This window comes from Leuresthes tenuis, unplaced genomic scaffold, assembly GCF_036924035.1.
Source record: "Leuresthes tenuis unplaced genomic scaffold, fLeuTen1.0.hap1 SCAF_9, whole genome shotgun sequence".
Classification (NCBI taxonomy): domain Eukaryota; kingdom Metazoa; phylum Chordata; class Actinopteri; order Atheriniformes; family Atherinopsidae; genus Leuresthes; species Leuresthes tenuis.
This window is the reverse complement of record NW_027325363.1, coordinates 7,167,523-7,192,357: the sequence shown is the minus strand read 5'-3', so window position 1 is coordinate 7,192,357 and position 24,835 is coordinate 7,167,523. Positions and strand designations below refer to the sequence as shown.

The following is a 24,835-nucleotide window of genomic DNA, read 5'->3' as shown; positions in this document are numbered from 1 at the left end:
GTGGCGTCCAAAATCATGATCAAATCACTGCAGTGGCTCCGATATGCTCAGATGTTGAATATAAGCAGAGCTTGTTTTCCCTCTCAGAGCTTATGGTCTCTTTGTAGGAGACAATCCTTACGTATTCTCTGGTTCACTGGACAAATCATGTCAGCCTTTAAAGCTGCCTTTATGGTATTCTTCTTGTATGATGGGTCAATTTTAAAATGACAAATGACAGAGCACTAGTCTGCTCTAGGTTTGGCCTAGTTTGAGCTTTTTGTTTGCAGTCAAAAATATGGATGGCATCTGAAACTCGATGTCCCATCCAGTCGTGTCACACACTTGTCAGAGTATGTGTCACATTGTTCTCCCTAATTATACATACACCCCAGAGCCTGTTTTGAGTGCTTAATTCAGTTACGCTGCAGATGTATGCCTCAGATTGGTTGGCCTCAGAGGTTTTATATCCTGATGCGATTTCTTTTTTTACACCATTTTTATGGGAGTGGTAAAAAGTAGGGCACAAAAGAAAAGATAATGGCACTGCATTATACTCTGTTATGTTCATGAATTTTCTGCTGTTTTCATTTGTTTTTTTTGTTGTTTTTCTTACAGGGTAAAAACACCAGATCTCATGAGGACCCATCATCCAAATTAGTTATGATATTTCTAATTCCTAGCATACTACAAAAATGTGAAAGCAGGTTCTTGTTATGCCACAAAGACTCTCAAATGGATGAAAAGACTTTTTCATAGCTGATCCCATGGATGAGTGATTTTTAAAGGCCTCTCAAGGGTGCCATAAACTCAGATCTGTTCCCATAATGTGTGAGCGAGGGGAGACGTTTGGTGACAGGGAGTTAAGGAATAACAACCCAAGGGGTGGCATACTGGCTGCTGGTGATGCAAACGCCAATGATATTCAGACAGAGGATGGTGGGAGAACTGGAGATAATGGCTCTCTGTCAGGACTTACGACTGAAACAGCAGAGCAAGACAAAGTCATCATCTGGGGCACAGACTCTCAGTGTGATGACCCCGAGCTGGCTGAGTTTGAAATGCTGGAGTGTCAGGAGCTGGAGGCTTATTTGGTTGAGGAGGGGGAGGACTTTGTTGGGCTTGCAGAGCTTCAAGAGCAGCACTCATGTTTAAAAGCCACAGCGGAGCTGGCAGCAGATGATATGAGCCGGGAAGAGAGAAGGTCAATTCTGCATGTTGCTGGTGAGCAGGAATCAACTGCCTCTCATGTGTCTGAGGGCAGGGACGTGTCCAGGACTGAGTTGAGCTCTGAAACTGATGTCTTTGTGACCTGCCTGTCCAACATTTCGAGTATTGCCACTGCTACACCGATGACAGACTCCTGGAACATTGCTTCTGGTTCTCACTCAGCCATCTTAGAGGACCTGACTGTGGCGTCTCAAACTTGCGGCACCATCTCTGAGAGAGACAGGGCCTCTCAAAGAGCTGATAATACCTCCCTCTTTGCAAAAAAAAGCACAATGCACGAAAAAGATTTGGACGTAAATTTGAATTCAACACTTCACCCAGAGAGTGTTGTGTCAAAGACACAAGAAAGGAATGAAGTCTTATGCAAGAATGTCAGCGATGAACACAAACAGAACAATAACCAGAGGAATGAAGCAGGAAATACCATTTCAGAGGGAGACTGTGATTATACTGAGCATGAGGCTTTATCCTCAGACACAAAGTTACTTGAAGAAAGCAACACGAAAATGGATAAAAGCACGCAAGCTGATGAAGCTCATGATTCAATCAGGCCAGCCAAAACAGGTACAAAGGGAACTCAGTCATCCACTGAATACAAAGCCATAAAGAAACAAGGATCATTTGATAACAAACTGACAAAACAAAATTCTTTTGACAAGAGTTTCAAAAAGCAGCCTTCGTTTGAGAACACTATAAAGAAGCAGCACTCTTTTGATAACACCATTCCCTCCGGCTCTTCAAGTCTGGAGAGGAGGAAGCCATGGGGAAGCCCTGGACGACCAGCAACTCCTACATCCCCTAAAACTACCTCCAGTTCCCCCAAAAGACGACCGCCGGGTTCCCCAGCCAAAGTCCAGGGCACCAGGGCGCTGACCTTGGAGCGCAGTGACTCACCTCATAGAGGTACAAGTCAAACTGTCAAGCCTCCAGGTAGGACAAGTTTGAGCAGTGGCATTCCCAAACCTGTCATGCCTCAACAGAAAGAGATCGAACCCAGGAGGTCCTCTCCCCTCCAGAAGCCCAAAAATGTTCGACCAAAAATCATCACGTACGTTCGGAAGAACACGCAAGCGAAACAACAAGATGCCGATGCCCCACGTGAAGCCTCTACAGACCCACCAAGATTATCCTCTTACTGTGGCCCCCCCGCAAACAAAGATTCAAAGGTTGTTCCTGAGTCTAAATCCACACCGGTACTCTGTTCCTCCAATCTGCTGTTTGACAAATATCGACAGGACATGCAGAAAGCAGGTTACTGTCCTCCAGGCACTGCCGTAACCGCGGTGAAACCACCAAGCAGCAGTGTCTCTCAAAGGCCAAGTGGGAGGTCAGAGAGCTTTCATGAAGAGATGTCCAAGAAATATCTCCACGAGGTGAGAAGTCATATGTAGACATGGCAGGACAATCGCCATAGAAACACTTTAACAACTTACTGTGCGTTCCTATGTTTTAGACCCTGCAAAAACATTGATATGGTTGTATTGAATATCGATGATTTTCCTTATCAGCATGTTTCCCAAGAAGGAGGAGGTGTCTATCGCTCACCCAGAACCTTGAGGCCTCAGCTGGGGTTAGGGGCGGTCACGAGGCAGCCTGCAGCCAAGACAAGGGCTCTGCAGACGGGTCAAAAGTCAACTCCGACCTCGTACCAGCCTGCTCAGGCTGCCAGGGTGTCCACGGCAGGCCGCGAAGATCTGAAAGGTACTATAATGTTGTCTTTTTGTGAAAAAAAAAACCCTAAAAAGCAGAATGTTAGAGGATCATTTTATACAAGTTTTCTCATCATTTTCTCATACTGAATCATTCTTTGAACATCCCATCCTCAGTTTGTAGGAAAGTGATTTATTTAACGAGCTTCTTAGGCTTGCAGCTAAGTTTGGCTTTAGGCACCTCCAGTCTTTGAAGTGCAGAACATTTTAAAGCAGTGAATCTAACATATCCTACCAACATGCACTGTACATTTCTACCAGCTCTCATTAGAAGTCATACGCTTGCCTGCTTCCACGTATGGTGGTCTCTTAAATATGTACAATTCAATCACTGAATGAAGGCAGTTTAATGTATTTATCTGTATGTGAAAGTGACTTTTTACTAATTAAACAAGATATCAGTGATATATCAATAATGTTCTCTAAGAGTACATTTTCTTATTCCAAGGCAAAGGAATTAGTATCTGTCACAGTGTAAGCGTGTCTTAATGAAACAAGGTCTTAAAAATGTAATTTGATTTAGTCGAGTTTAACAAAGAGACTTTTTTTTCATGCAATATTTTTCATTTTTTCTTTGAAGGTCTTGGAGAGCAGAAGAGGTCAGGTCCAGAAACCACCCCCAAAAGCCTCCTGTTCAAATCAGCCCAGTCCGGTCTCCGTCCTCCAGGCTTCTCTGCCCTTCCAGCTGCTCGACTGTCTGCCTTTGGCTTCGTCCGGAGCTCCAGCGTCTCATCTGTGTCCAGCAACCAGTCAAATGAAAGTAGTCACAGCGATCCCAGCAGAGCGTCTCCACGTGAGTCCCACTCTCTCCAGCTTTAATTTAGCTTGAATGTGATGGAAGTATTTCAGACGACAGGCAGTGCTCGGTCTGACTGAAATGATTTTCTGTTTTACATTTATTGCATCAGCATCATTAGTTGTTGTGAATGCTCCTTCTGTCTTCTGTTACCGTCGTAGTAGCCACTTGCTTACTTTCATCTATCATAAGTGTTCAGCGAAAACTGCAGCTCTGCAGAAATGCAAAGGTCCCTCTTCTCCCTCTGCTGCCTCATCTCAACCTGCATACTGCAGAATTTTACCTGGATCAGATCCCAGGCCTCACCCAAACGCCAGCTTTTTCCTTCCTAAAGCCTTCACTTAGACACCACAAAAAATTACACAGCAACAGAAGAAATGTTTCAGAAAAGAAGTTGTCATTTGCCTTGTTTTTCAACAACCACAACAAGCTCCAGCTGACAGCTCAAACTGTCACACTTTTGGTGGACAGTCAGTATGACAGCAGAGAGCAACATGTCTGTGGTGGAAAGTACTTGGTACCAAAGGATGTGAGGACAAGACGAGGTCAACAATCCCACATTATGCATATGTATCTGCAAACAGGTTTTAATTTGTTGACCTGCTGGGTTCAGCCTCTGCCTCCAGCTGTTGGTGCAGACTGGGTTTTCAGCTTGGAAAAAAACAGCTGTGGTCTCTATAGCAGGCTACTCTGCAAATGTTAGCAGCATGCTATCACCTTATAATCTAAAAAGCCATGCTAAGTAAGGGTGTGGTATGGCATTATGATCTCTGAGGTGGTTTTGCACTCTGACACTTCTGACCGGTCTGCCTCTTGCCTTTAGATGTTACAACAAATCTTCAAGTTCCTGCTTACTTCTTTGTACATGTAATCCATCTGGTTTTACCCATATAGTTCAAGACGATTGAACTGTACTAATAGAAAGCATGAGTTTATATATATATAGGTATAGGTATATTCTATATAGAGCTAAAGTTGTTGGCCAAACGCAAATTTGTTGCATGTTTGGCACCAAAAAGTATATTTCCGTCAGAGCTGCAGTGACTAAATGGGTGTTTAGCAGATAGTAAAATGCTTGGAAACAGCTCAGACAGCCTATACATGATTGGCAGCGCACATGGGAGTATTTCCCTGCAGGCTGTTGGCTCAGATAGCACTGCCCTATTAGTAACAGCCATATGCATATCACATGCAGCAACATCTAGCAGGGATGTGTTCCAACAATGCGTCTCTACTGGGAGCGAGCACATCCTCACAGAGAGGAGGATGTCATGATGAACATAACCTCAGCTGGTGACATGCAACCTATCTGTCCAGTTACTGAATAAAGGGCCTGTTACACTGTTGTGCTGTGTGCTACTCTGATGGCAAGAAAGTAGAGTTGAGGATCATTCATTTGCTCTTTTGCTGAACCTCTAAAAGCTTTTTGAAAGATAACGTGTTAATTCTAAGATGACCGACTCGAGCAAACATTTAAATGTATCTGTTTACATATTCTCAATTTTGAGGATTTGGCGTTTTCTTCGTGTTTTTCATTTTGTTGTAGTGGAACTCCTGTAAATGAAAACGAAGCAATCTGAAGCTTTTTCCCTCTGTTTTAAATTTCATAGACCAGAGACTGTGTGTATAAACAGGATTTTCAGTTTGTACATTACAAAAAACACCTTTGCCTACTCATTAACTCATTAATAATTAATAATACATTCCTACCATGTGTATTCATGATTTTTAAAGGCAAGTCAGACCTGATACGGTGACATTAAACATTTCTAATTAAATTCAATTATTTTTTTATACAGCTGTTTAATTTTGGGGGCTGATTAAGCATATTATGTCCAACTTTCCATTTACAAACTGTTGAAAATGTATAATTATGATGAAAAATGCCAGTTTGACTTTTTATTCCTCTGTATTTGGTGAGATGCTTTAAGTAGCTGCAGCTATGTCAAAGGACAACTGTGCCGGTGTTGTTGGGGGGCGTGCTGTCTGCGTTTGAAGTTTGACCTTTTCTGTCTTACCTCTGCCAGGGTTTGTTGCATTTAACATACAGTAGTTTAAAGCCTTAATTATTTATTTTCACTCAGTAGCTGGCTCTGTTCGTGATTCTGATAAGCATGTCATGTTTTCTATGTTCCTGTTTTCATTGACATGTCCAGTTACTTGCTGGACTGTGTTTTTATGTGCAAATGAGTCACAGCGGAAGTGTTTATGTTCATTCAAGGTTTAAAAAAATGGATGGAAATCAGCTGGTGCTCCTGGATCCAGTTTCATAGTGAATAAGATTTATAGAATCCATCCATCCATTTTCTACACCCGCTTACACCAATTCAAGGTCGTGGGGAGGCTAGCTAAGTCTATGATATGTGAGGCCTCTGGTAATCATAATGATATGGTCAGTAAGGTTGTGTGCACAGTTAATTCTAGCTACAGTAAGTTAATTTAATAATTCTACATGTTTCTACAATAAATCTGGCTTTATTTGGAAATGGGAATTCAGAAAAGGGGAATTACTGATGGAACGAAGATTAAATACTTAGTTATATTGTCGCCAATAATCGCTTTATCGCTAATGTGAAAGACGGTGGTTGTAAGTAATCTTTTAATCTTCATTCCCACTACTTGTGAATAAGTCAGCAGCAGAGTAGAGTAACGATCCCAGCTTCTTGCTGATTATCAGAGGATGTTAATTGTACACACAAGCGATAAACAAGCATTTAGCAGCGTGAGTCAGCCTGTCTCCATCAGCCAATCGGTTCTGTCTCTCTTTCAGCAAGAAAAACAATGTGCTGACTGTCCCAGGTGAAGTCGGACTGCTGCAGTGAAAACGGTTGCTGCGAGCCCTCAGAGGGTGTCACATGGGCCTTGGAGACTGTGACATCAAAATTTATTTGATGTTCTCTTTGAAATCTGAGGTTTGCTGATTCCAGCCTTGAACCATCATCTTATTCTTTCTCAGACCCCAGTTATGATGCTTTAGTTTGCAGGCACAAGTCTGTCCTTCTTTGGGAGAGTTCCATTACCTGCAGTACCGATGCAGGATGTGTCAGCACCACCATTGATTGAGGAGCTGAATATTTCATGAATAAGTAATCGGAGCTGCCTGGTTTGTGACTTTTCACCTATGCTGACAGAATTACTGTGTAGGTTTCTGTGTCAAAATCGTTAGAAGAAGATCATTTATCTCCAAAGAAATGTTCTAAAGCTGAAAACTATGAGAATCTCTTTGTGGTCATTCGTAGAAAATTGTTTTGCATGTGGTGTAATGAGCTGTTGTGAATGATTTAAATGGTTACAGCATTTTGTTTTTCCTTTGTCTCTGTGCATATCTGCAGCTTTTAAAAAATCTAACCAGGTTAGGTGATGACCTCGACCATGTAAATACAACAGAAGAACAAAGTCTGTCCCTCCAATAAGAGCACTATGAATGCAGAACAACTGCACTAAATTGACATGTGCCAGTATGCCATAATGTGTTATGATATGAAGAGAATGGAAACTGTACACTAATTGTTATGGTGTGTAAGATACCAAAGGTTAGTCCTAAATGTTGACACAGTTAAGCATTTCCCTGTCCATCACTGAGGTGTAGTGATGATTTACTGTGTTTACTGTCTTACTCTCATTTAACAAGTGAAAATGAAAAGCAGGGATAAATGCAGCATTATATCCTCGTCGTTCCTGTTTAGGGCTACAGGGCAGGTGTGCTCTAGATGCAATAATAGTGAAGTTTTGATGTGTAACATTTCTCAGGTTTAATTGTGTGATTGTAACTGAGAGGTGCCTGATGGATGTATAAATAGCAACATATTACAGATTTCATACACATCCACATTTTGCTTTCCTTACACCCCGCAGATCCCAGCTGTGGCAGCGATGACCCTTCTCTACACAAAGCCAACACGCTTCCCAGCGAAGCCTCCCATACTCAGAGCCGGCCTCAGCCTCCCAACGCCCCGAGCCTGCAGCGCCGCAGTCTGCCGCCACAGCACTGCTCCCCACTCGGTACAGCCCTGCATCACACAGCCAGGGGAGAGAAACCTCCTTTGCATGTGTGTGTGTGTGTTTAGCAGTTTTCACATCAGAGTTCAAGGTTACACTGTCTTGTGATCACGTGATCCCCATAATTGGATGTGTGAATGTGTGCTAGTGTTGGCGTTAGCAGCAGGTGACAGTTTAGCACAGGAACTGCTGTCAGTGGGAATATTTTGGTATCCTGTGAGTGGAGATTTGACCCATGTAATAAAAACATGGATAATAACAATGAAGTATTATTTGCACAGCAGTTTTCTTATCACTTGCAATTTGCTTTACGGAAAGGTGAGTTAGGTTAGATGGACGTTTGCAAGAATGTAATAATGCAGTGCTTTGTACCAGACATTACCAGAGGCTTTTATTAAGACAAATTGTTTAAGAAGAGGTTTACTAGTAGCGAGAGACTTAGTATGTTTGAACCGTTTGGGCAAATATTTCCATAAGATGGGGTTTTCATTGAAAAGATCAAATATCCCTTTGTCACAAACTAGTGACCTGGAATAATTATCAGGGCGCGATGATGTTCATAGAATCGTCCAATGCTTTGATTACTGATCTCTTTTTATTGAAATCGATATTGTATATTGTGTATTGATAAGACAAAATTGTTACAGAGACTGAGGTAGTGGTTTCACTGGATGTTAAAGTGAGAAAAGTGATTAATACACCAGTGTATTAATTAAGTGTTCAGCATTGAATCACAGCAGTACAGTAGCACATAGTGTACTCTCTTTCTGTTCCTGTGGGCATCTAAGAAGATGCACATAAATGCCTGTGCTGGCGTGTTAGCTGTGAATATGGAGCATAACCGCCACCCAGTGGCCTCACTGTGTATTTCTTTTGAAGCCATGGGCAGCCAAGCTCCCTGAATCTGCATCACTAAACTACCTTATCTTGTTGTGTCCTAGTTTAGGTGCTTGTTTCACAGATACTTTAATTAATGCCAAACTTAACATTAATACATAAATATATACAATCAGCAGCAGTACACTTGATCATTGCCATTCTGTTTGAATAACGAAAGTGTTTAGATCCGCAGCAAATTGTGCCAATTGAGTGTACAAATATAATCTGTATTAGTAAATCCAAAAAGGACCAACATGATCAGCAAAATCATCAAATGTAATAATAATCTTTTAACGTAACACATGGACAGGCTTTAATGCTCCAGAAAGGTAGGTTTTATCCACTAGATATAATAGAAATTGATCATATAAGACAGCAGTCACCCAAACCGTGCCCATGTGGCGTTTGTTAATGCAGGCGGATACGGTCAATAATCACGGTTAAGGAATGCCTGACATCTAGTGGTCACCAGAGTAACTGCATGTGAAGGGTAAAAATGGCGTCCATGGCTGTTGTGTTGTAAAAAAAATAAAAAATAAAAGTTTTTGTTTGGCTGGTTGGTGTTTTTGCCCATAACCACCACTGTTTTCAGTCTCTACCCTTATAGTTTGATTTCTAAGCCTGACAAAGCGACATTATTTTCTCAAGCTAACCAGGAAGCGACATTGTTCTCGCTCTCTAACCGGTTTTATTTGCATGTAACCAAGGCAACAGGCAACATGGCGTGCTTGGGGTAACGGTAGTAAAATGAGTATGTCGAAGACCCAATCGTGATCGTTTTGTAAACCCCAACCAAGTGGTAGAAGTAGTTATTGCTTAAAACCAAGTGACAAAAGCGTTTCAGTAAAGTGTTGTCCTGTGACGGAACGTATGTCGGTGTCGATCTCACGTTACTCCAATAGAATGTGGTTGCGATAGCAACGCTTAGTTGGCGTCTGCACCGATTCGTTTCAACTGCTTATAGGGACGGTGCTTCACAGGATACCGGTATGAGCCGTATTTCAGTTGGAAGACTTGATTATTTCTTATGGAAGTCATACATGTGTTGTCCCCTGAAAGGCAGTGGAATTTTTATTTGGTTAACTAATAGTTAAGCCAACAATATTTGCAATAGAAAATAAATAAAGAAAAACAAAAAAAGCTATTGGAGAGCTATTGTTTATTAGTTGTATTTTAAATGTGTGCATTAAAAGCAGGTTAACATTTGTCTTTACTACACAGCCTCGAGGAGAGAGTTGCAGAGGGACATAGAGGCTGCGGCGTCACCAAAATCCTCCCCTAAAAGATTTGCAGTAGTTTCACCCAAGCCACAGTCCCCCGGTGAGTCATTTCATATCACACCACGTACATGTAAACACATAATGTGCTGTATGCACACACTGCAGGACTAAGTATCTCATAGTGAGTCCTTGTTTTGTTCCCAAAGAAGGATGTGGTTGTGTGATGTTCAGCAGCATCATCTGCTAGGTTTAACTCTCGTTTTCTGTCACCTCTCGTGCTCCCTCCACACTTCATTCCCAGACCTTACCTAGGACAGCCTGATGTTGCCATAGCAACAAGGCAAAGTAGCCCTAAAGCGAGGATGGCCTCGTCAGCACCGATTCTGCTGGCTCAGATTACAACATTATGAGCCAGCAGGTTGTGTGTTTTCCCTCACAGACAGTACAACATCTGCATGTAGAGTTCCCGTACAGGTGATACGTAACGTGATATTGCACCCACATAGTAGGCTCCCACTGGGAAAGTAGCAAGCTCCCTGCTCAGGGGATAAAGGAAACCTCAACAATAATCATAAATGCAGACAAAACGTCCTCTGGTATCAAAATCACCTCAGATGCCTGTTTCTACTACTGTAGAAATTAAACACAGACAGCTAACATTTGTTAAACTGCTACTTTAAGCGAGCCATTAAGGCCGTCTTGTAGTTTAAGCTCAGAAATTACTTGTTTCCCTGAAGTTATTAGAAAATTTGATTCGCATGTGAGTGTTTTTTTACTTCCCGAGTCGTCCTGATAAGATTAATAACTATGACAGAACTTAGTAATATATCAATTCTATAGCAATCACTCCATTTATTGAAAAAATACTTTAATTATCTCAAGAGGAAAACATATATGAATATATATAATTTCATATACATTTATATTGTTCATTTTGTAGTTCTCAAATCTTTCTCTTCAAAACATTTGATATAGACAGTCTAACTGAAGGCATTTGAGTTGTTTGGCTCATTTTCTTGCTCTTCGTATCTGTAGCTCGTGGGCAGGCAGCAACGTGTCATGGTGCTAGTCGGACCATAAGGACTCAGGAGGTGGACCGGGTTCTGATCCAGCAGCTGCAGGAGCGGTGTGAGCAGCAGGCCCTGCAGCTTCAGAGCCTTCAGGCTCAGTTGAAGAAGGCCTCCCTGTGTCTGGATGTTTTCAGCATCACTACTCAGCACTTTTGTCTCAAGGTAAGAAACTCTGGGACTTCAGCAGTACTGACAGTATAGACTTACTCCTTTATTTACTTCTAAAGTCACGCTAAACAAAGTTTTCACAGGCTCTTAGTCCCCTTTGTCGTTAATTCAGCATAAACTAACTTATGAGAGCTCATTTAGACCTTACCAGTGCTATAACTGTTATGATCTGTGGTTTTTTGTCCTTTTTTTCCCTTTATTTTGAGGTTTTCTCGTAGTTCTTTTTTATTTTTAATGTCTTGTTTTATCTGGGTTTTGTTCTTTTCTTGTTGGTTTAGTCATGAGTTTTTTTGACTATTCGTTCTATTCTGGTCCAATCTTGATTTGTCTTTTTGTTTCTTGTTGCTCGTGTCTTGTCTTTATTCAGTTTAGTTTCACACTCTCCTTCAGTAGTTTTTGACTCCACTTGTTCCTGCTGTGTTCGATCTCCTCAGCTGTTCTCATTCACCAATCACTCTCCTCTGCATTTAAGCCCTCTACTGCTCTCAGTCATTGCCAGATTTTGGTATTCAAGAGTAGTCTGCACCTTTTATTGCTGTTTTGAAATAAATCACTTAAGTCTGCTCTTTGTGTCCAACTCATCCACCATCCATGACACAATCAGCTTCTCGATATCAAGACCTTTTTATTCTAGAAAGGTCTAAGCAAGGAATTTACATATAGCTGCAAGCTTGCACCATGTCTTAAATCAGCCGCTTTCTGGTTTTTATGCCCTACTTTAATGAATGTTGAACTCTACAAAGGGAATGTTGTAGGGATGCAGCTAGAAATCATGTTTCATCTTCCTTTCTCAAAGGAAAACGTTTGCTGTCAGCATCACTTTGTTCACAAAGCTCATCACATGCCTTAAAATCTGCTTTTGCTTTTTGAATGTATTAGGAGTGACCGCAGCAGCACGATTTGTCTACAAACAACTTTGTAGGAAATAATGACCATTTTCAGAGTTGTTTCTTGTTTGATCTGAGGGAAACTGTGAGCGTATATATGCATTTTAGTAGAACTTTGTGACATTTCATTTCATTGGGTCTGACCAACAGCTGGCTTAGGGTATACACACTGGGTCTCTTTCTGTAACGGGATCTTATTCACTCGTGGATTCTTATAATTGGATATCTGATGTCGTTGTAAAGTTGTTCCTCGTCAGCAGAGCCCCTTCAAACCCAGTAAAAAGGGCAAAAGACTGCGGGGCCTTGTGCTCACAGAAATGATGCGATCTTAAAAGCATTTAAGCATTATTAATAGTATATTCAAAAGCATATTTAACCTGTTGAACAGATTGGTGACTAACGCACATGCATAGTTGTTCATTTCTTTTAACAACATATTTTATAAAAGGGGCCTCTCATGTAACAGGCTGACATCCCCATTTATTTATTTATTGTCTTATATGATGGTTCCTGTTTTTTTTTTCAATGGTAAAGCACATTGAAAAAGAAAGAAAATGTACAAAAGGCTGATAAAATTAGCCACTCTCTGACGCCTGTAGCTAACTTTCTGTCTATACATAAAGAAATGTGTTTTCCCACATTCCTCCTGAGGGCCTCGTCTGTCGGAATACAATTAATTTTAATTCAGTACATTTTATTTATAATTTTACAACAAATATCTCTTGATTGTGGGAGTTTCCTGCACCTGTCTTTAAGAACATACAAAAAAGATTCCCTGTGTGTTCTTCCTGTCAAACCTGGATCAAACTGCAGTTTCTTGTCCTTTGCTTGTCCTCCGCTTGCATTTAATTCATTTCCCAGCTCCACCCATGGGTTCTGTGGGAAATGATAAATTGGATTAGAGCTGCTTGCTTGGGTCTTGCTCTGCTTCTACATTGTCAGACATGGGTAGAAAACCCTCAAATGTCTTTAAGATGGGGAACTTTACAATTCTTGTATCCAAGACACATCTGCAAATATTAACAATAAAGTGATAAAACTTCCCTTTAGAAACTGGATATTTAAAAACAAGTGATTTTAAGATTTGAGACGCAGTCTTGAAAGTCTTTTGTAATATCCTGCTGTGTTGGTTAAAACGTAGCATGTAAAATTCCTTATATTGCAAATGATATTGTATTATTGTGTTTTTACTCTGGTATTTGTGGTTAGGAGGTCTTTCCATGAACCTTTCCCTGTAAACTTGCATCACTACTCTGTTTGACCACATACTGATGATGCTTTAAAACATTTGTTCCAAATGTAATATTGACTAAAGAAATGTTTAAGACTATGAGTCCTTTGCATGAACATCAAAATATATTAAGCATATTAATTGAGCAAATTGGGCAGTTGTATTTTTTGCAAGAAAATTGACATTGTAAATTAAAATTGTAGTTTGGTGTTACTGCCTCAGTAAGAGTGAGCAAAGATAAACTATGTACCATGAATCTAACATTTGCATGCTCTGTATTCCCCTCAGCTGAGTAAAAGAGCAGTAATTGGCCACTCATTGATCATCTCCCTCCCCCATCTTCTCCTGCTACACCTTTTTTTCCTCTCAAAGATGCAAAGACTGTGTGTGTGTGTGTGTGTGCGCGCTGCTCCTTGCCATGCGTATAAATCTGATATGGGGCGTGTTGATGGGGGATTGAGGGGAGGATAGGCAGAGCTGGGCTGGAGCTGGTCGTCTTTGTTCTAACAGAGATAAATGATGACCACAAACCATGAAACGAGGTGAGGCTTTGGACTTACCATCTCTCCTCCCCTCTCATTCCCCTGCTTTCCTCCCTCCTCCTCGAGCTCTTTTTCTGTATCTTTCGTTTTACTTGCGTCTGCCACTGCTGCCTCCTCAGTAGGCTAAGGGATGCTGCTATCTGCTAGCATAGTATGGGCCACTGCTGCTGTAGGCTTCCATTCCTCCCTTTGTGCTGTCTGGACCAAACGGTAAAAACAGTGTCTTCTGCAGGCAGGAAGCTTGTTTCAGCACAGAGGATTACTTTATGTATTAGTGCTTGTGCGCATGTGTATGTTTGGTGGCGGGGGGGGGTCTTAGTATGTCTCTTTATATGCTCATTATGTTCACTTGTTTCCTAGCGACAGAGCTGGTATAGAGTGCAGAGTCGTGTATGATTATGCTGAGTCAAAGCTTGCTTGTCTGTCGCACTCTCCATCTTCATAGTTTTGTAGGGGACATTACATAAAATGCTGCTGTGTTATGTTCTTCCGTCTGTCTCTGGTTTAATGTGTACATTGTTTAGTTATTGTGTCTACTGGTTAATTCAAGGTGATCACACTGTACTGACTGTCAAAGAAAACTTTTACATATGATGATGCATTGTTTTCTTTCTTACTTTTTTATTAACTTCTTATCTGCGAGGGATATCAATGTCATCAGGATGATTGTAAACAGAGAAACAGCCACACATGAGAAGTTTTTTTATAGTTTCTCACTTTAACTTGACTGCCCACATGGCGGCGGACTTCAGAGAAGTTTGTTGCAGTGTTTCCTTTGGAATAAGCGTGGCTTTTACCGTATAAAAAGCTATGCTTATGTTACGATGTGCAGTGTTGTGAAAGGATTTGTTGTCAGGTAGAAATAGGTGGACATCAGTTTTTCATCCATAAATTGTCTTCTTCGTATTTTAAACGGAAAACATCCTGGTTGTGACTTTTGATCAAACCATTAAAGAAGCAGACAATGATCACCCCTTCCGTCTAGCTGCTTATACTGATCATTTTTACTGTCTGGCAACAGGTAAAATGATAAAGAAAGTATTTAATCAACGTTGTAAAAGATAAAGAAAGCTGTTATTTGTAGCATTCCCAGTAATGAATAGTAGCCACTGTGAGGGCAGAACCTTATAAAGGAAAATTAGAATTCATGACACATAATTTCCAGGAAGGTCTAACTAGGGTGGTGTCTGGGCAGGACCCGAGATTGAGGAATAAAAGCAGAGGTGGAGCTCCAGCATGTGAAATGGCGCTGACCATGTTTCATTCCTCCTGAGGTCACTCCAGTATGTTCCAAGGAAAACCTCTCAGAGGGTGACATCATTACTGTCCTGCCATTCTGCTGAGTGTGTCATACATCTTTCACTCGCTGTGCAGTGAGCTCTGCCGTACCTCCAGGCAACAGTGTGTGCAACCATCATACTGTGTAGAATTAGAACGAAGCATCACATTTTCATCACATCACAATTTTTTGAGCTACTCGACTAATTTGAATTTCCCCCACTGGGGGGTGAATAAAGTGTTATTCTATTTCTATTCTATTCTTCTATTAACTGTCAAGTGTGACATCCTCTGTCATAAAGATGTTGTTTGAGAGTCACACAATGATTAAACACTCAGTGGATACCAGACGTTTTCATTGTGATGCTGTCATGAATGCTGATATGTCCCCTCACATACAGCCATGATGCATTCGTCTTCCTGTAAATCCATGTTTATTAATCAATCATAGTCTCGATCATGTTGTTTTTTTCAGTATAAGAAAAAGAAATGGCTGGTGATAAACAATTGGCGTTTTCTTATATTTCTTATTGTTTGAAAGTAGGCATCAGCAAAGATTCTCTGACTGCATCATTCCACATAAGACATACAGTGAAACAACATTTCACATGTCGCTGTTTCTTTCTCTGCATCTTTTTTTATATCGAGGGACTAAACTGCAACATCTGTATGAATAAAACAACTTTCAACTAGTCTCGACCTGAAGGTTTGGCTTTTCAGTTGTAAAATAATACCGTTTTTCTTTTGAAGAAAAAACACAATGAAAAGATATTTAAACAAAATATTTTAACTATTTTTTACCAATTTGGTATTGCATCAGCAAATGTTAACCGGCTTTAGGAATTCTGTCAGTACTTTATTGTATCTTGTCTCATGTTTGGAAATTCTGAGTACTTAGATGAACTCAGGTGAACTTAAATTAATTTAGCAACAGTTAGCTAGCAAACCAGTCTACTTCTCATCTCACTGGGCTAAACAACTTTCTTTCTTTTCAATTGACACATATTTGAATAAAGAGAAGCAAAAACCACAACTGGTGCTCCAAATCATGAAGCCTCTAACTACTAATGAGTGTGTTGTCATCAAATTTCAGCCTGTTCACACCATACAGATTAAGCTAAATTAGCTAACACATCCTGGTGAAAAACTGAAAGTAAGGAATTCCAGAGACAGGAGAGTTTATTTATGCTCTTTGAGCATTAAATTGATCGTGTGATGCACTAAAGTTTGGATGGGAACATTGACTTGGAAGCAATTGGGTCCCAACCTAATTGCTATGCTAACAAAACAGTGAAGCTAAGATTGCTATGTAACAGTACTGTAAGTCAAAGGGAAGAAACTCTGAGCATGACATTTTTTTCCATTGTTTTACTGACATGTTTGTTTTTACAGTTAAGCCGAGTTCAGTCCTGCATATGTTTGTATTTCAGAGTGAGAGTGTCATTGTGAAGGAGAGGGAACTGTCCCTGGAACTCGCCAGAATTAGGGATGAAGTGGGTAAGTGGGTACCAGTTTGATAGATGTGCCACCACACAGGGAGGTAATGCAACTAGTCACTTAAAGCTCATAATACTGTAGCAGAGACAAGTAGAAAAAGGGATCCCTGGGAGGCCAAACTGCTGATAGAGATCAGGCCTTAGTCTTTCTTAAGATACACCAGAACATGTAACTCCACTGCTCTGCAGGCATTGTTTCATTTCAAAACGTTTGCTTTACTATTACAGTAATGATAAAAAGATTGAAATGACTCTTTTCCTACAAAGTTACACATGTTTTATATATTTTGATTCTTACAATACAGTATTAGAAACAAAAAATAAGTAATTTACTTGTGTCTTTTAGAAATTATTTTTCATTTTGTAGTCAGTGCATGATCTAAACTTGCATCTGGTGAGGCTAACTCCACACATACGCTGTATGCCAGCTTTCAGTGTCGCACACTGGGAGCAACTGCAGCAGGAGAAGGAGGACCTGGAGCGGCGTTTTGAGGCAGAGCTGCAGGGACTGCGGGCTGAGCAGCAGAAGGAGCTGGGAGCGTTGGAGGAGCGCCTGAAGGCTCAACACATGAACGAGACTGAGAGCCTGCAGGCCCAACAACGAGTTGACCTGGAGGAGCTACGGTTCAAACAGCAAGAGCAGGTGCAGTCTGGGTCTGACTGAATGCAAGCTGGCCAGGTTTGCCCATTGGTCAAATAGGAAATAGGGATGTGATGTCACTGAAGGTGTTGGGGTTCACCTAAAAGACAAAAGGATGCAGATTGCTCTAATGCAAGAACATGCAAAAAGATAGTATGCTGCATGTTCTTTTGCAACTCCTTGGTGTGTATGTATGTGTTCTTATCATTGTCAAATGTCTAAATCTTTGCTGCAGCTTGAGGAAATGACCGATAACCACGAGGCGTCTTTGATGGAGATGGAAACAGCCCACAACGACACACTGGCCACTCTGCAGGAGGAGCATGCCAGGACTGTAAAGAGTAAGCGGCACGTTTAAAATATGTTGTCCAACCTACTGCAAGTGAAGGAGATAAGTATATGCTATCTGTTCTTAGATCTCAAGATGGCCCACGAACAGCAGAAGAAGTCTCTGGAAGAAGAGTTTGAAAAGATCAGACTGTCACTACAGGTTAATCAGTTTAACTCTTGAAAGATGTACACTTTGGTAAGTAGTGCTAGCAGTTAACAACTTGATATCTGTCTGGTTATCAGGATCAAGTGGACACACTGACGTTTCAGAATCGTAGCCTAAGAGACCGAGCGAAGCGATTTGAAGAAGCTCTTCGTAAGAGCACTGATGAGCAGATAGTGGTAAGTCCCTTATGATACAGAACACCGCGGCTAACAGTGGCATGATAAAGCTGCTGCCTTTTTAATTTTCTTTTAGGATGCTTTGGCTCCATATAAACACATTGAAGAGGACCTGAAGAGCCTGAAAGAAGTTCTGGAGATGAAAAACCAACAAATCCATCAACAGGAGCTGAAGATTTCTGAACTGGAGAAAATAGTAGGCTTTAAGTTTCTTCTTCAGATTTGCATCAAATGAAATCTGGCGCTTGTTTTTTGTAAATGTTGTTCACACTATTAAACTGTCCACTGACACACCCAATATGTAAGGAGTGAAAGCAGCATAAATCTGGGTGATGCAGTATTTATATTTCAATGCTTAAATTATCTCTACTGGCAAAAACAAACCTATAAACATGCTGATTTCACATCATGTTTTTCTCTTTTCTTTGTGTTAGCAAAGACTTCAAAAGTCATTTTTTTCATCTTTCTAAACCTGAAAGTTGAAAGATTTAAAAAAAAACATCTGCTTGGAAAATGAGTAAACTGAGATAATCACATTGGTTTTAACATGCATTCAAATGTATAAAACTTGTGTTTTCAGTATCAGTGGTAAGTTTTTCACCACTTCAGCTTGGAAATGAGTAAGACCTGTGACAGCTTTAAAGCTTTACATGAATTACTGAAGTATATCACGACATTTTAGGGGAGAGGGACTACACCTCCAGCACCTTTTAAGCATATTATCCTGTTTCTCTTGCTCTTGATTGTGATTTCCCATTTGAAGAATTTAATATTGTACCCTTTCACCTGTGTTTTTGAGCAGGCTGAAAAGAACGTGTACCTGGAGGAGAGACTGCAGGTGTTACAGCAGCAGAACGAAGACTTGAAAGAGAGAATAGACAAGAATCTTGCTGTTTCCAGGTCAGTTTAAGTGTTTAAGTGCAACAGGTGATGAATATGATGCAGTCTGCTGCTCTGAAAACATATTAAAGGGGCAGTTCCACTATAAAAATGTGGAATTAATGAGTCTTGGTTAAGATAAAGTTATAAAAAATCCTCCCCTCCTAATGCAGCCGGGCATTTCTTGTCAGAGAACAGACAAAGCTGTTTAAGCAGATACAAAAGCTCCTCTTTTGTGACTTTTTTTGGTCTCCTTTTCTTCTTCAGGCAACTCTCTGAAGAAAACGCCAACCTGCAGGTGCATGTTGAGAAGGAGAGCAATGAGAAGAAGCGTCTGAGTCGCACCAATGAAGAACTGCTGTGGCGTCTCCAGACAGGCGAGCTGAGTCCTCACATGACCCCCAGTTCCTCCCCCATCCATAGACCCCCCTCTGGACCATGCTCCCCTGCCCGCCCACACTCGTACCATCAATGACACCCTCAATAGAAGCTCTTGTATCAAATGATTTCTTTGATCAGTCTCAGAAGCCCTCTTTTTTTGTCTGTCTCTGACGAATGCTCCTTTCAATTACAAGTTTGTTTGTTGGGAAATCTTATATGTGATGCACTTCCAAAGTCGAACCACAGGATTTTAATCTTTGACCTATTGAATTGTATTGATGATCACACCTGATGACATAAGAGAAAATATCTCAGCCTTTTTCTATTCCACATGAATGCCCCACAAAACAGACGCTCCGCAGTTCAAGCAGATGAAAGACGAGCTCATTGTAGATTTCAAAGAGCTGCCTCAACATCATAGTGCCTCATTTCCATATTTCGCCTCCATCTACATCTCCATCTTCCCATCCAGCGCTCAGGATGATGGATGAACAAGACGTAGAAAACATTAGAAGTGCTACAACAAACACAAGAAGCGCCTTCTACCGTTCATTCTCTCCCACCAGCAACGTCTGCCAGGGCACAGGTAATACTTAGAGTAGAATCACAAAACTACCTACAGCTAATTGTTCTCAAAGTGAGGATTCTTCTCTGAGGCAAGTTAACCTTTTCTCGCGGAAATATTTCATATATCAGGAGTTTATGAATGAATGCCAACTCATCTAACCTCTGTCATCCATCCTACTGTCAGCATTGAGCTGAAATGTGTGACTACAACAACTCATGAACCCACTGAACTGCCAACAAAGTCCAACTATATTACCTTCTAAAATTATCAAATCTGTACAGGTTTTGCTCTTTTTCAAGCATGGTTCGTCTTCCAGTGACAATGTATTTTAACTTTACTTACTGTGTGATGATTAAGAGTAGAAAGGCAAAAGAAGTTCATCCTTATTTCTCGTAAAACTGAGCTCGACTTACTGAAATGAAACAAAGAAATGGTTGGAGCCCCTCGCCTTAGGTTAAGAAAGTGTGATCATGTCTCACAAAACCACCAAAGAGGGATCATTGAGCGCAGTGCTTCATTATATGCTGTATTGGCTATATGTTTGGGGTTCATTGCTGCAGAATCAGCCATAAATGCTGCTGACAATGTTTAATTCACGTCAGATTTATTGTGTTTTAATATGCAAAGTAATTGTTCCTTTTTGATTTAAAAGCACTTTGTCGAACTGTTGCTCTTTTCTGTGTTGCTGAATATTTATTTATTTTTCATCACATGCACAACATGTCCCAAGCTTTCATCTCCGTAAGCGTACCTCGAGGTTGACTTTTTCAGCATTTACTGAGTTATTTAATCAAAACAGGCATGAAAATCTGATTACAATGTTACCTCATTTCTCATTGTAAAGATTAATCTCAGGACTTGAGAAGCATTGTGAGTCAACAAAGGGAAGCAACTGCCATGACTTTTATTTTGTGTTTATTGCCCCTTTTTTCCATGTTTACATACTGTAACCAATCATCTCAAAGGTCTGTTTTATGAGACATTCATTTGGATGTCAGCAGCAAGTGGACATATTTTAAAGAGGTTAGTGCAATGTGTAAAAATAAAGTGGAACAGTGTTTTAACACATATTACATACGTATACATTAGTTCCTCTGAGCAAAGATGTTCAAACCCGCCAATTAGGAATTTGATTGTCACTGCATTTTACTGTTTGGACAATGAGTTGATTACGTTTATCAAGAGGGATTTTCTGGATTCTGAGAGGAAGGGGAAATGGCCTTCCTCTCCATCAGGTACTCTGATTGCACTGATCGCCTCTGTGTCCCGTGGACACGATGTTGTACACATTTACCGAATGTTTGTTCAAACATAGAGCAAGCTTTTGTTCACAGTTTGTGCCCAAAGTCAGAGAGGCTTGGTCCATCACACGGATGTCATGACTTCTGTTGATCGTTTACATGTCTTAAGTTGAAAAGATTGTATTTAGTAGTTGAGAAGTTCATGTTCTGGATTAGTTTATATGAAAGCATGACCTCACATAAGCTTGTGCATTATTTTTGTTTGACTTTTTGTACATTCTGTTGAATTATTCAAGCGTCCTCCTCCAGAAGTTAAACTGTAGCTTATCTGGTTAAAATATTGAGAGTTGATGGCTGTACTGTATCTGTTGCACTTTGTATTCAAGTATTAAATCACAATAAGCATACACAACAAGTGCATAAATGTCAGATTTGGTGTGTATTGATGTTTAGATTTATAACTATGACATAAACCTTTTTCTCTGTTAAAAAATTAGATTTAATTCAATGCTATAACACACTAGGCCTCGTAGAGGATATATTAAAGTGACGCTACTGAAGCCCTCCAAAAGTTATAACAACAATATAACACTAACAGCAATGCAAATCTTGCCTAATTTATATTATGAGACGCACTAGATGGAATTCATTACTTCCTCTGCATGAAACTCTGCATCATATCTATGGGCAGAGGGAAGATGATGGTGGAGTTCTTTTCTGCTGCGATGCTGTTCAGAGTCTGCAGGTATCGCAGCTGGAGAGCAGAAGGTGCTTCAGCAATCACCAGAGAGGCTTCTTTCAGAGCCCTGGAGGCCTTCATCTCTCCCTCTGCTGCAATGATCTGAAACACGGAGTCATAAATTCCCCAAATGTTCCCTCTGATAAAACAGAATGTGTTCTACAGCTGCCGCTCTCACCTTAGCCCTGGCCTCTCGGCTGGCCTCTGCCTCTGCCGCCATGGCTCTCTGCAGCTGTTGAGGCAGCTTCACATCCTTGATCTCCACACGCTCCACCTTGATGCCCCATGGATCCGTGGCCTCGTCCAGGGATTCCTGCAGGGTAACATTGAACAATAAATACTCAGGCTTCATACAGCCATTTTCAGATTGTAATAAGCGTTACTTGAAAGCTCATTTTGGAGCCCCCCCCCCTACAGCCGTTATGAAGGCTAAGTGCCACAAATGGAATTCACTCATTTATTGAAGGCATACTGAGTGTTGTTTAAATTAAGGGTAGAAAGGAAGAAGTTGACCTAAAAATGCAGTTTTGTCAACCACACAAACTGAGCAGGAGTTTGAACTGCTCAGCTCTTCAGGTCTCATCTGCAACCTTTTCTTTCTTGGCATTTGTCTCACGGTGCTGTTTCATCCTACCTGCATACTGAGTGAAATGCCCTCTCTGTCAGAGAGAAGTTCTGCAAGGTTTTTGGTGCCGAGGACATTCCTCAGAGTGGTTTGAGCGAGCAGTCGTGTAGATGAATGTGCGTTGGAGACGTTGGACACAGATGAAATGGGGCAGTGTATGCGGAAGTACACCACACCATCCACAGACACTGTCACTGAGTCTTTGGTCAGAATCTACAAAAGTAAAGAAAAGACGAGTCCTTGATCACTCAAAAGATGACAAAAGCTATAGACTGATGGCTAACATTGGATGTAGAAGGAGAACAGTTGTAATGAGGAGAGAAAAACTCACTTCTTGTGGAGGGATATCAAAGGAAACAGTCCTCAGATCGACTTTCACAAAGTTATCAGTGCAGGGCAGAACAAAAAAAAGTCCTGGAAGAGATAAAAACATTGTTAAACTTACCCTCTGAGCAGACTGTTCACCCAGCTTCAGTGTAAGATTGCATATGTTGAATCATAAACCTGGCCCTTTAGGTTTCCTGTCAGCAATCCGGCCAAGTCTGAAAATGACTGCTCGCTCATACTCCTGCACTATCTGGACATTAGAGACAGTAAACCACACAGAGACCAGCAATAAATCAGTGTAAAGGGAAGGGAAACAGTACGCTATGGAGCCGCATCAGTCAACTAAATGCAATCACTGTCAGATTTCAGAAGCGGAGCGTTATCACACGTTAATGAGCACGAGAACATTATTTACCTTGACACACATAAACAGTGTGAATGGGAAAGTTGCTGCTATGAAGATGAGTGATAGGATTACCAGCAGCCAACCAAAGCACCCCAGTCTTCCCGAACCTTTATCTGTGGTGAGAGAAAATGCTTTAAAACTTGTAGCAAGTATTTTCTGTGTATTTTCATGGCACATTTGTTCACTCATACACTCACGAGCAGTGACATTCAAAGACAGAGCTGCTGTTGTCAGCTTGTTAACAGCTGATTAAACAGTAATATGATCCAGTGGGACAGAACCTTCCACCAAGGTAACAAAAGATGCCTGCTGCCAGGCAAGAACTGTTTTGGATTTACACATCTCTCTTGTCACTAATTATGTAATTAATCTCTGAGGGAAGTCATGTGAACTCAAATTCACCTGAGTAGTGCAGAGCTATTGTTTTATCAGTCTTAAATTTCTTCCCCGTCCGTCACCTTCAGCCTGTATGTGTTGCCAGGGAAACAGGGAGGGCTGCAGGGATCTTTTCTTTTCTTTTGTCAAGAAGCCATTCTTCTTTTTCTTCTTTTGGGCATGGTGGTGTGGTGGTTAGCACCGTCACCTCTCAGCAAGAGGATTCCGTGGGTTCTCCGGCTTCCTCCCACCATCCAAAAACATGCTTGTAAGGTTAATTGGTGACTCTAAAATTGTCCCTAGGAGTGAGCGTGCATGGTTGTTTGTCTCGTTCGTCTCTGTGTGGCCCTGTGATGGACTGGCGACCTGTCCAGGCTGTACCTCAACCCTGCAAGTCTTTCCATCTTGCAGCTTGTTTTGTGTGCGCAATAGTCTGGAATACCACAACATTATACAGAGTCCATATAATATACCACTTCATAATTTTATAAACTTGTGGTATAACTTTTCTTTTCTGTACTTTACTGTAGCACCTCTTGTCAAACTCGTCCTAAAAGGTCCTGTCCACTCTGATTGGACAGGACCTTTGTGTTTGAGGGGTACCGAACCAGCCACTCCACAGGTATTATGTGAATATGTTCCCTGGTGATGTTTACAAGTAAAGGAAGAAAAGACACGGCGGTGTTCAGGCCTATTCTGTCCTCTGTGGGACAGGATAACTCTCTGTGGTGTGGACTCGGTTATCCTTTTAAATGAACACAAGATTGAAAAAGCAAAAACATAGCATATCTCTTTAAGATGTTTCTTGAAGATGCCGAAATGACAGAAAAAAAGGTTGAATTTGTGGTTGATGACGTAAACGTTCAGTGATACATATTCACTGGGAAGGGAAGACGCTGGTTTAAAGCTAATCATTGAAACACTGTCAAAGCAGTCATGTTCAATGGCAAAAGTTTGGATTTATAAACTGATAGTTGTGGCTCTAAGACAATTTGTTGAGGGAGGGCAAAGTTGGGTTAGATAGATGATAGCCAGTAGGTGGAAAGCAGAAGATAAGGATGAGTGAATAAGATGAGTGTAAAGATGTTGTTAATGATGGAAGAAAAGGTTACGTTACAACAATTTCACAAGAAGCATCCCAACAATATACTGTACATATGGAATTCTAATTTATGTTTAGCATCTTTAGTCAACATTTTTAAATGGTTACTGTCGTGTTTAGACCTCACACTGTGTATCCATTCTTACCGTTTCAGCACTTTTATATTAGATTAAAAAATAAACACATGTGATAAACACACACAAATGTTTAAAGAACGTAGCTGTGTGAAGGTGGGCCAGTTTTCTGACAGAACTACTACAGGAAAAGATGCTTAAAATCTGCAGTTTTAGCCACATTACTCACTAACTCAAATATAAAAAAAGTATTTACCTTCCACATTATCCTCGCTGATTTGAAGTTTACCTTGCGTAACCATCTCTGCTCTGCTGGATGTTG

The 24,835-nt window shown here is 40.8% G+C and overlaps 3 protein-coding genes across 4 annotated transcripts in view; 2 read left to right on the top strand and 1 right to left on the bottom strand.

The window, feature by feature from the left end:
• LOC140314063 (high affinity cationic amino acid transporter 1-like) overlaps positions 1 to 18,779 on the top strand; it is a 33,314-nt gene extending 14,535 nt beyond the window's left edge. The window contains exon 12 of the transcript XR_011917110.1: positions 18,768 to 18,779. The gene's annotated coding sequence lies outside the window, so the exon portion shown is untranslated. The remainder of the gene's footprint in view (positions 1 to 18,767) is intronic.
• mtus2b (microtubule associated tumor suppressor candidate 2b) overlaps positions 1 to 21,269 on the top strand; it is a 25,970-nt gene extending 4,701 nt beyond the window's left edge. Inside the window, exons 2-15 of one of the 2 annotated variants that reach the window (XM_072392090.1) lie at positions 598 to 2,582; positions 2,718 to 2,910; positions 3,499 to 3,711; positions 7,570 to 7,716; positions 9,814 to 9,912; positions 10,848 to 11,044; positions 16,419 to 16,485; positions 16,913 to 17,127; positions 17,360 to 17,465; positions 17,541 to 17,614; positions 17,698 to 17,796; positions 17,873 to 17,992; positions 18,599 to 18,696; positions 18,943 to 21,269. In XM_072392090.1, coding sequence (XP_072248191.1) covers positions 807 to 2,582; positions 2,718 to 2,910; positions 3,499 to 3,711; positions 7,570 to 7,716; positions 9,814 to 9,912; positions 10,848 to 11,044; positions 16,419 to 16,485; positions 16,913 to 17,127; positions 17,360 to 17,465; positions 17,541 to 17,614; positions 17,698 to 17,796; positions 17,873 to 17,992; positions 18,599 to 18,696; positions 18,943 to 19,150 — 3,612 coding nt within the window. In that variant the 5' untranslated portion in view covers positions 598 to 806 and the 3' untranslated portion in view covers positions 19,151 to 21,269. Of the gene's footprint in view, positions 1 to 597; positions 2,583 to 2,717; positions 2,911 to 3,498; positions 3,712 to 7,569; positions 7,717 to 9,813; positions 9,913 to 10,847; positions 11,045 to 16,418; positions 16,486 to 16,912; positions 17,128 to 17,359; positions 17,466 to 17,540; positions 17,615 to 17,697; positions 17,797 to 17,872; positions 17,993 to 18,595; positions 18,697 to 18,942 lie in introns of both variants that reach the window. The other variant, XM_072392089.1, reaches the window with a different exon arrangement.
• LOC140314064 (stomatin-like) lies at positions 20,789 to 24,835 on the bottom strand. Its single transcript, XM_072392093.1, has 7 exons — positions 24,770 to 24,835; positions 22,972 to 23,075; positions 22,734 to 22,806; positions 22,561 to 22,643; positions 22,239 to 22,442; positions 21,783 to 21,917; positions 20,789 to 21,706 (listed from the first exon to the last, which is right to left on the bottom strand). Exons 1-7 carry the CDS (start codon positions 24,813 to 24,815, stop codon positions 21,515 to 21,517), a joined length of 837 nt encoding a protein of 278 aa, XP_072248194.1. The 5' UTR covers positions 24,816 to 24,835; the 3' UTR covers positions 20,789 to 21,514.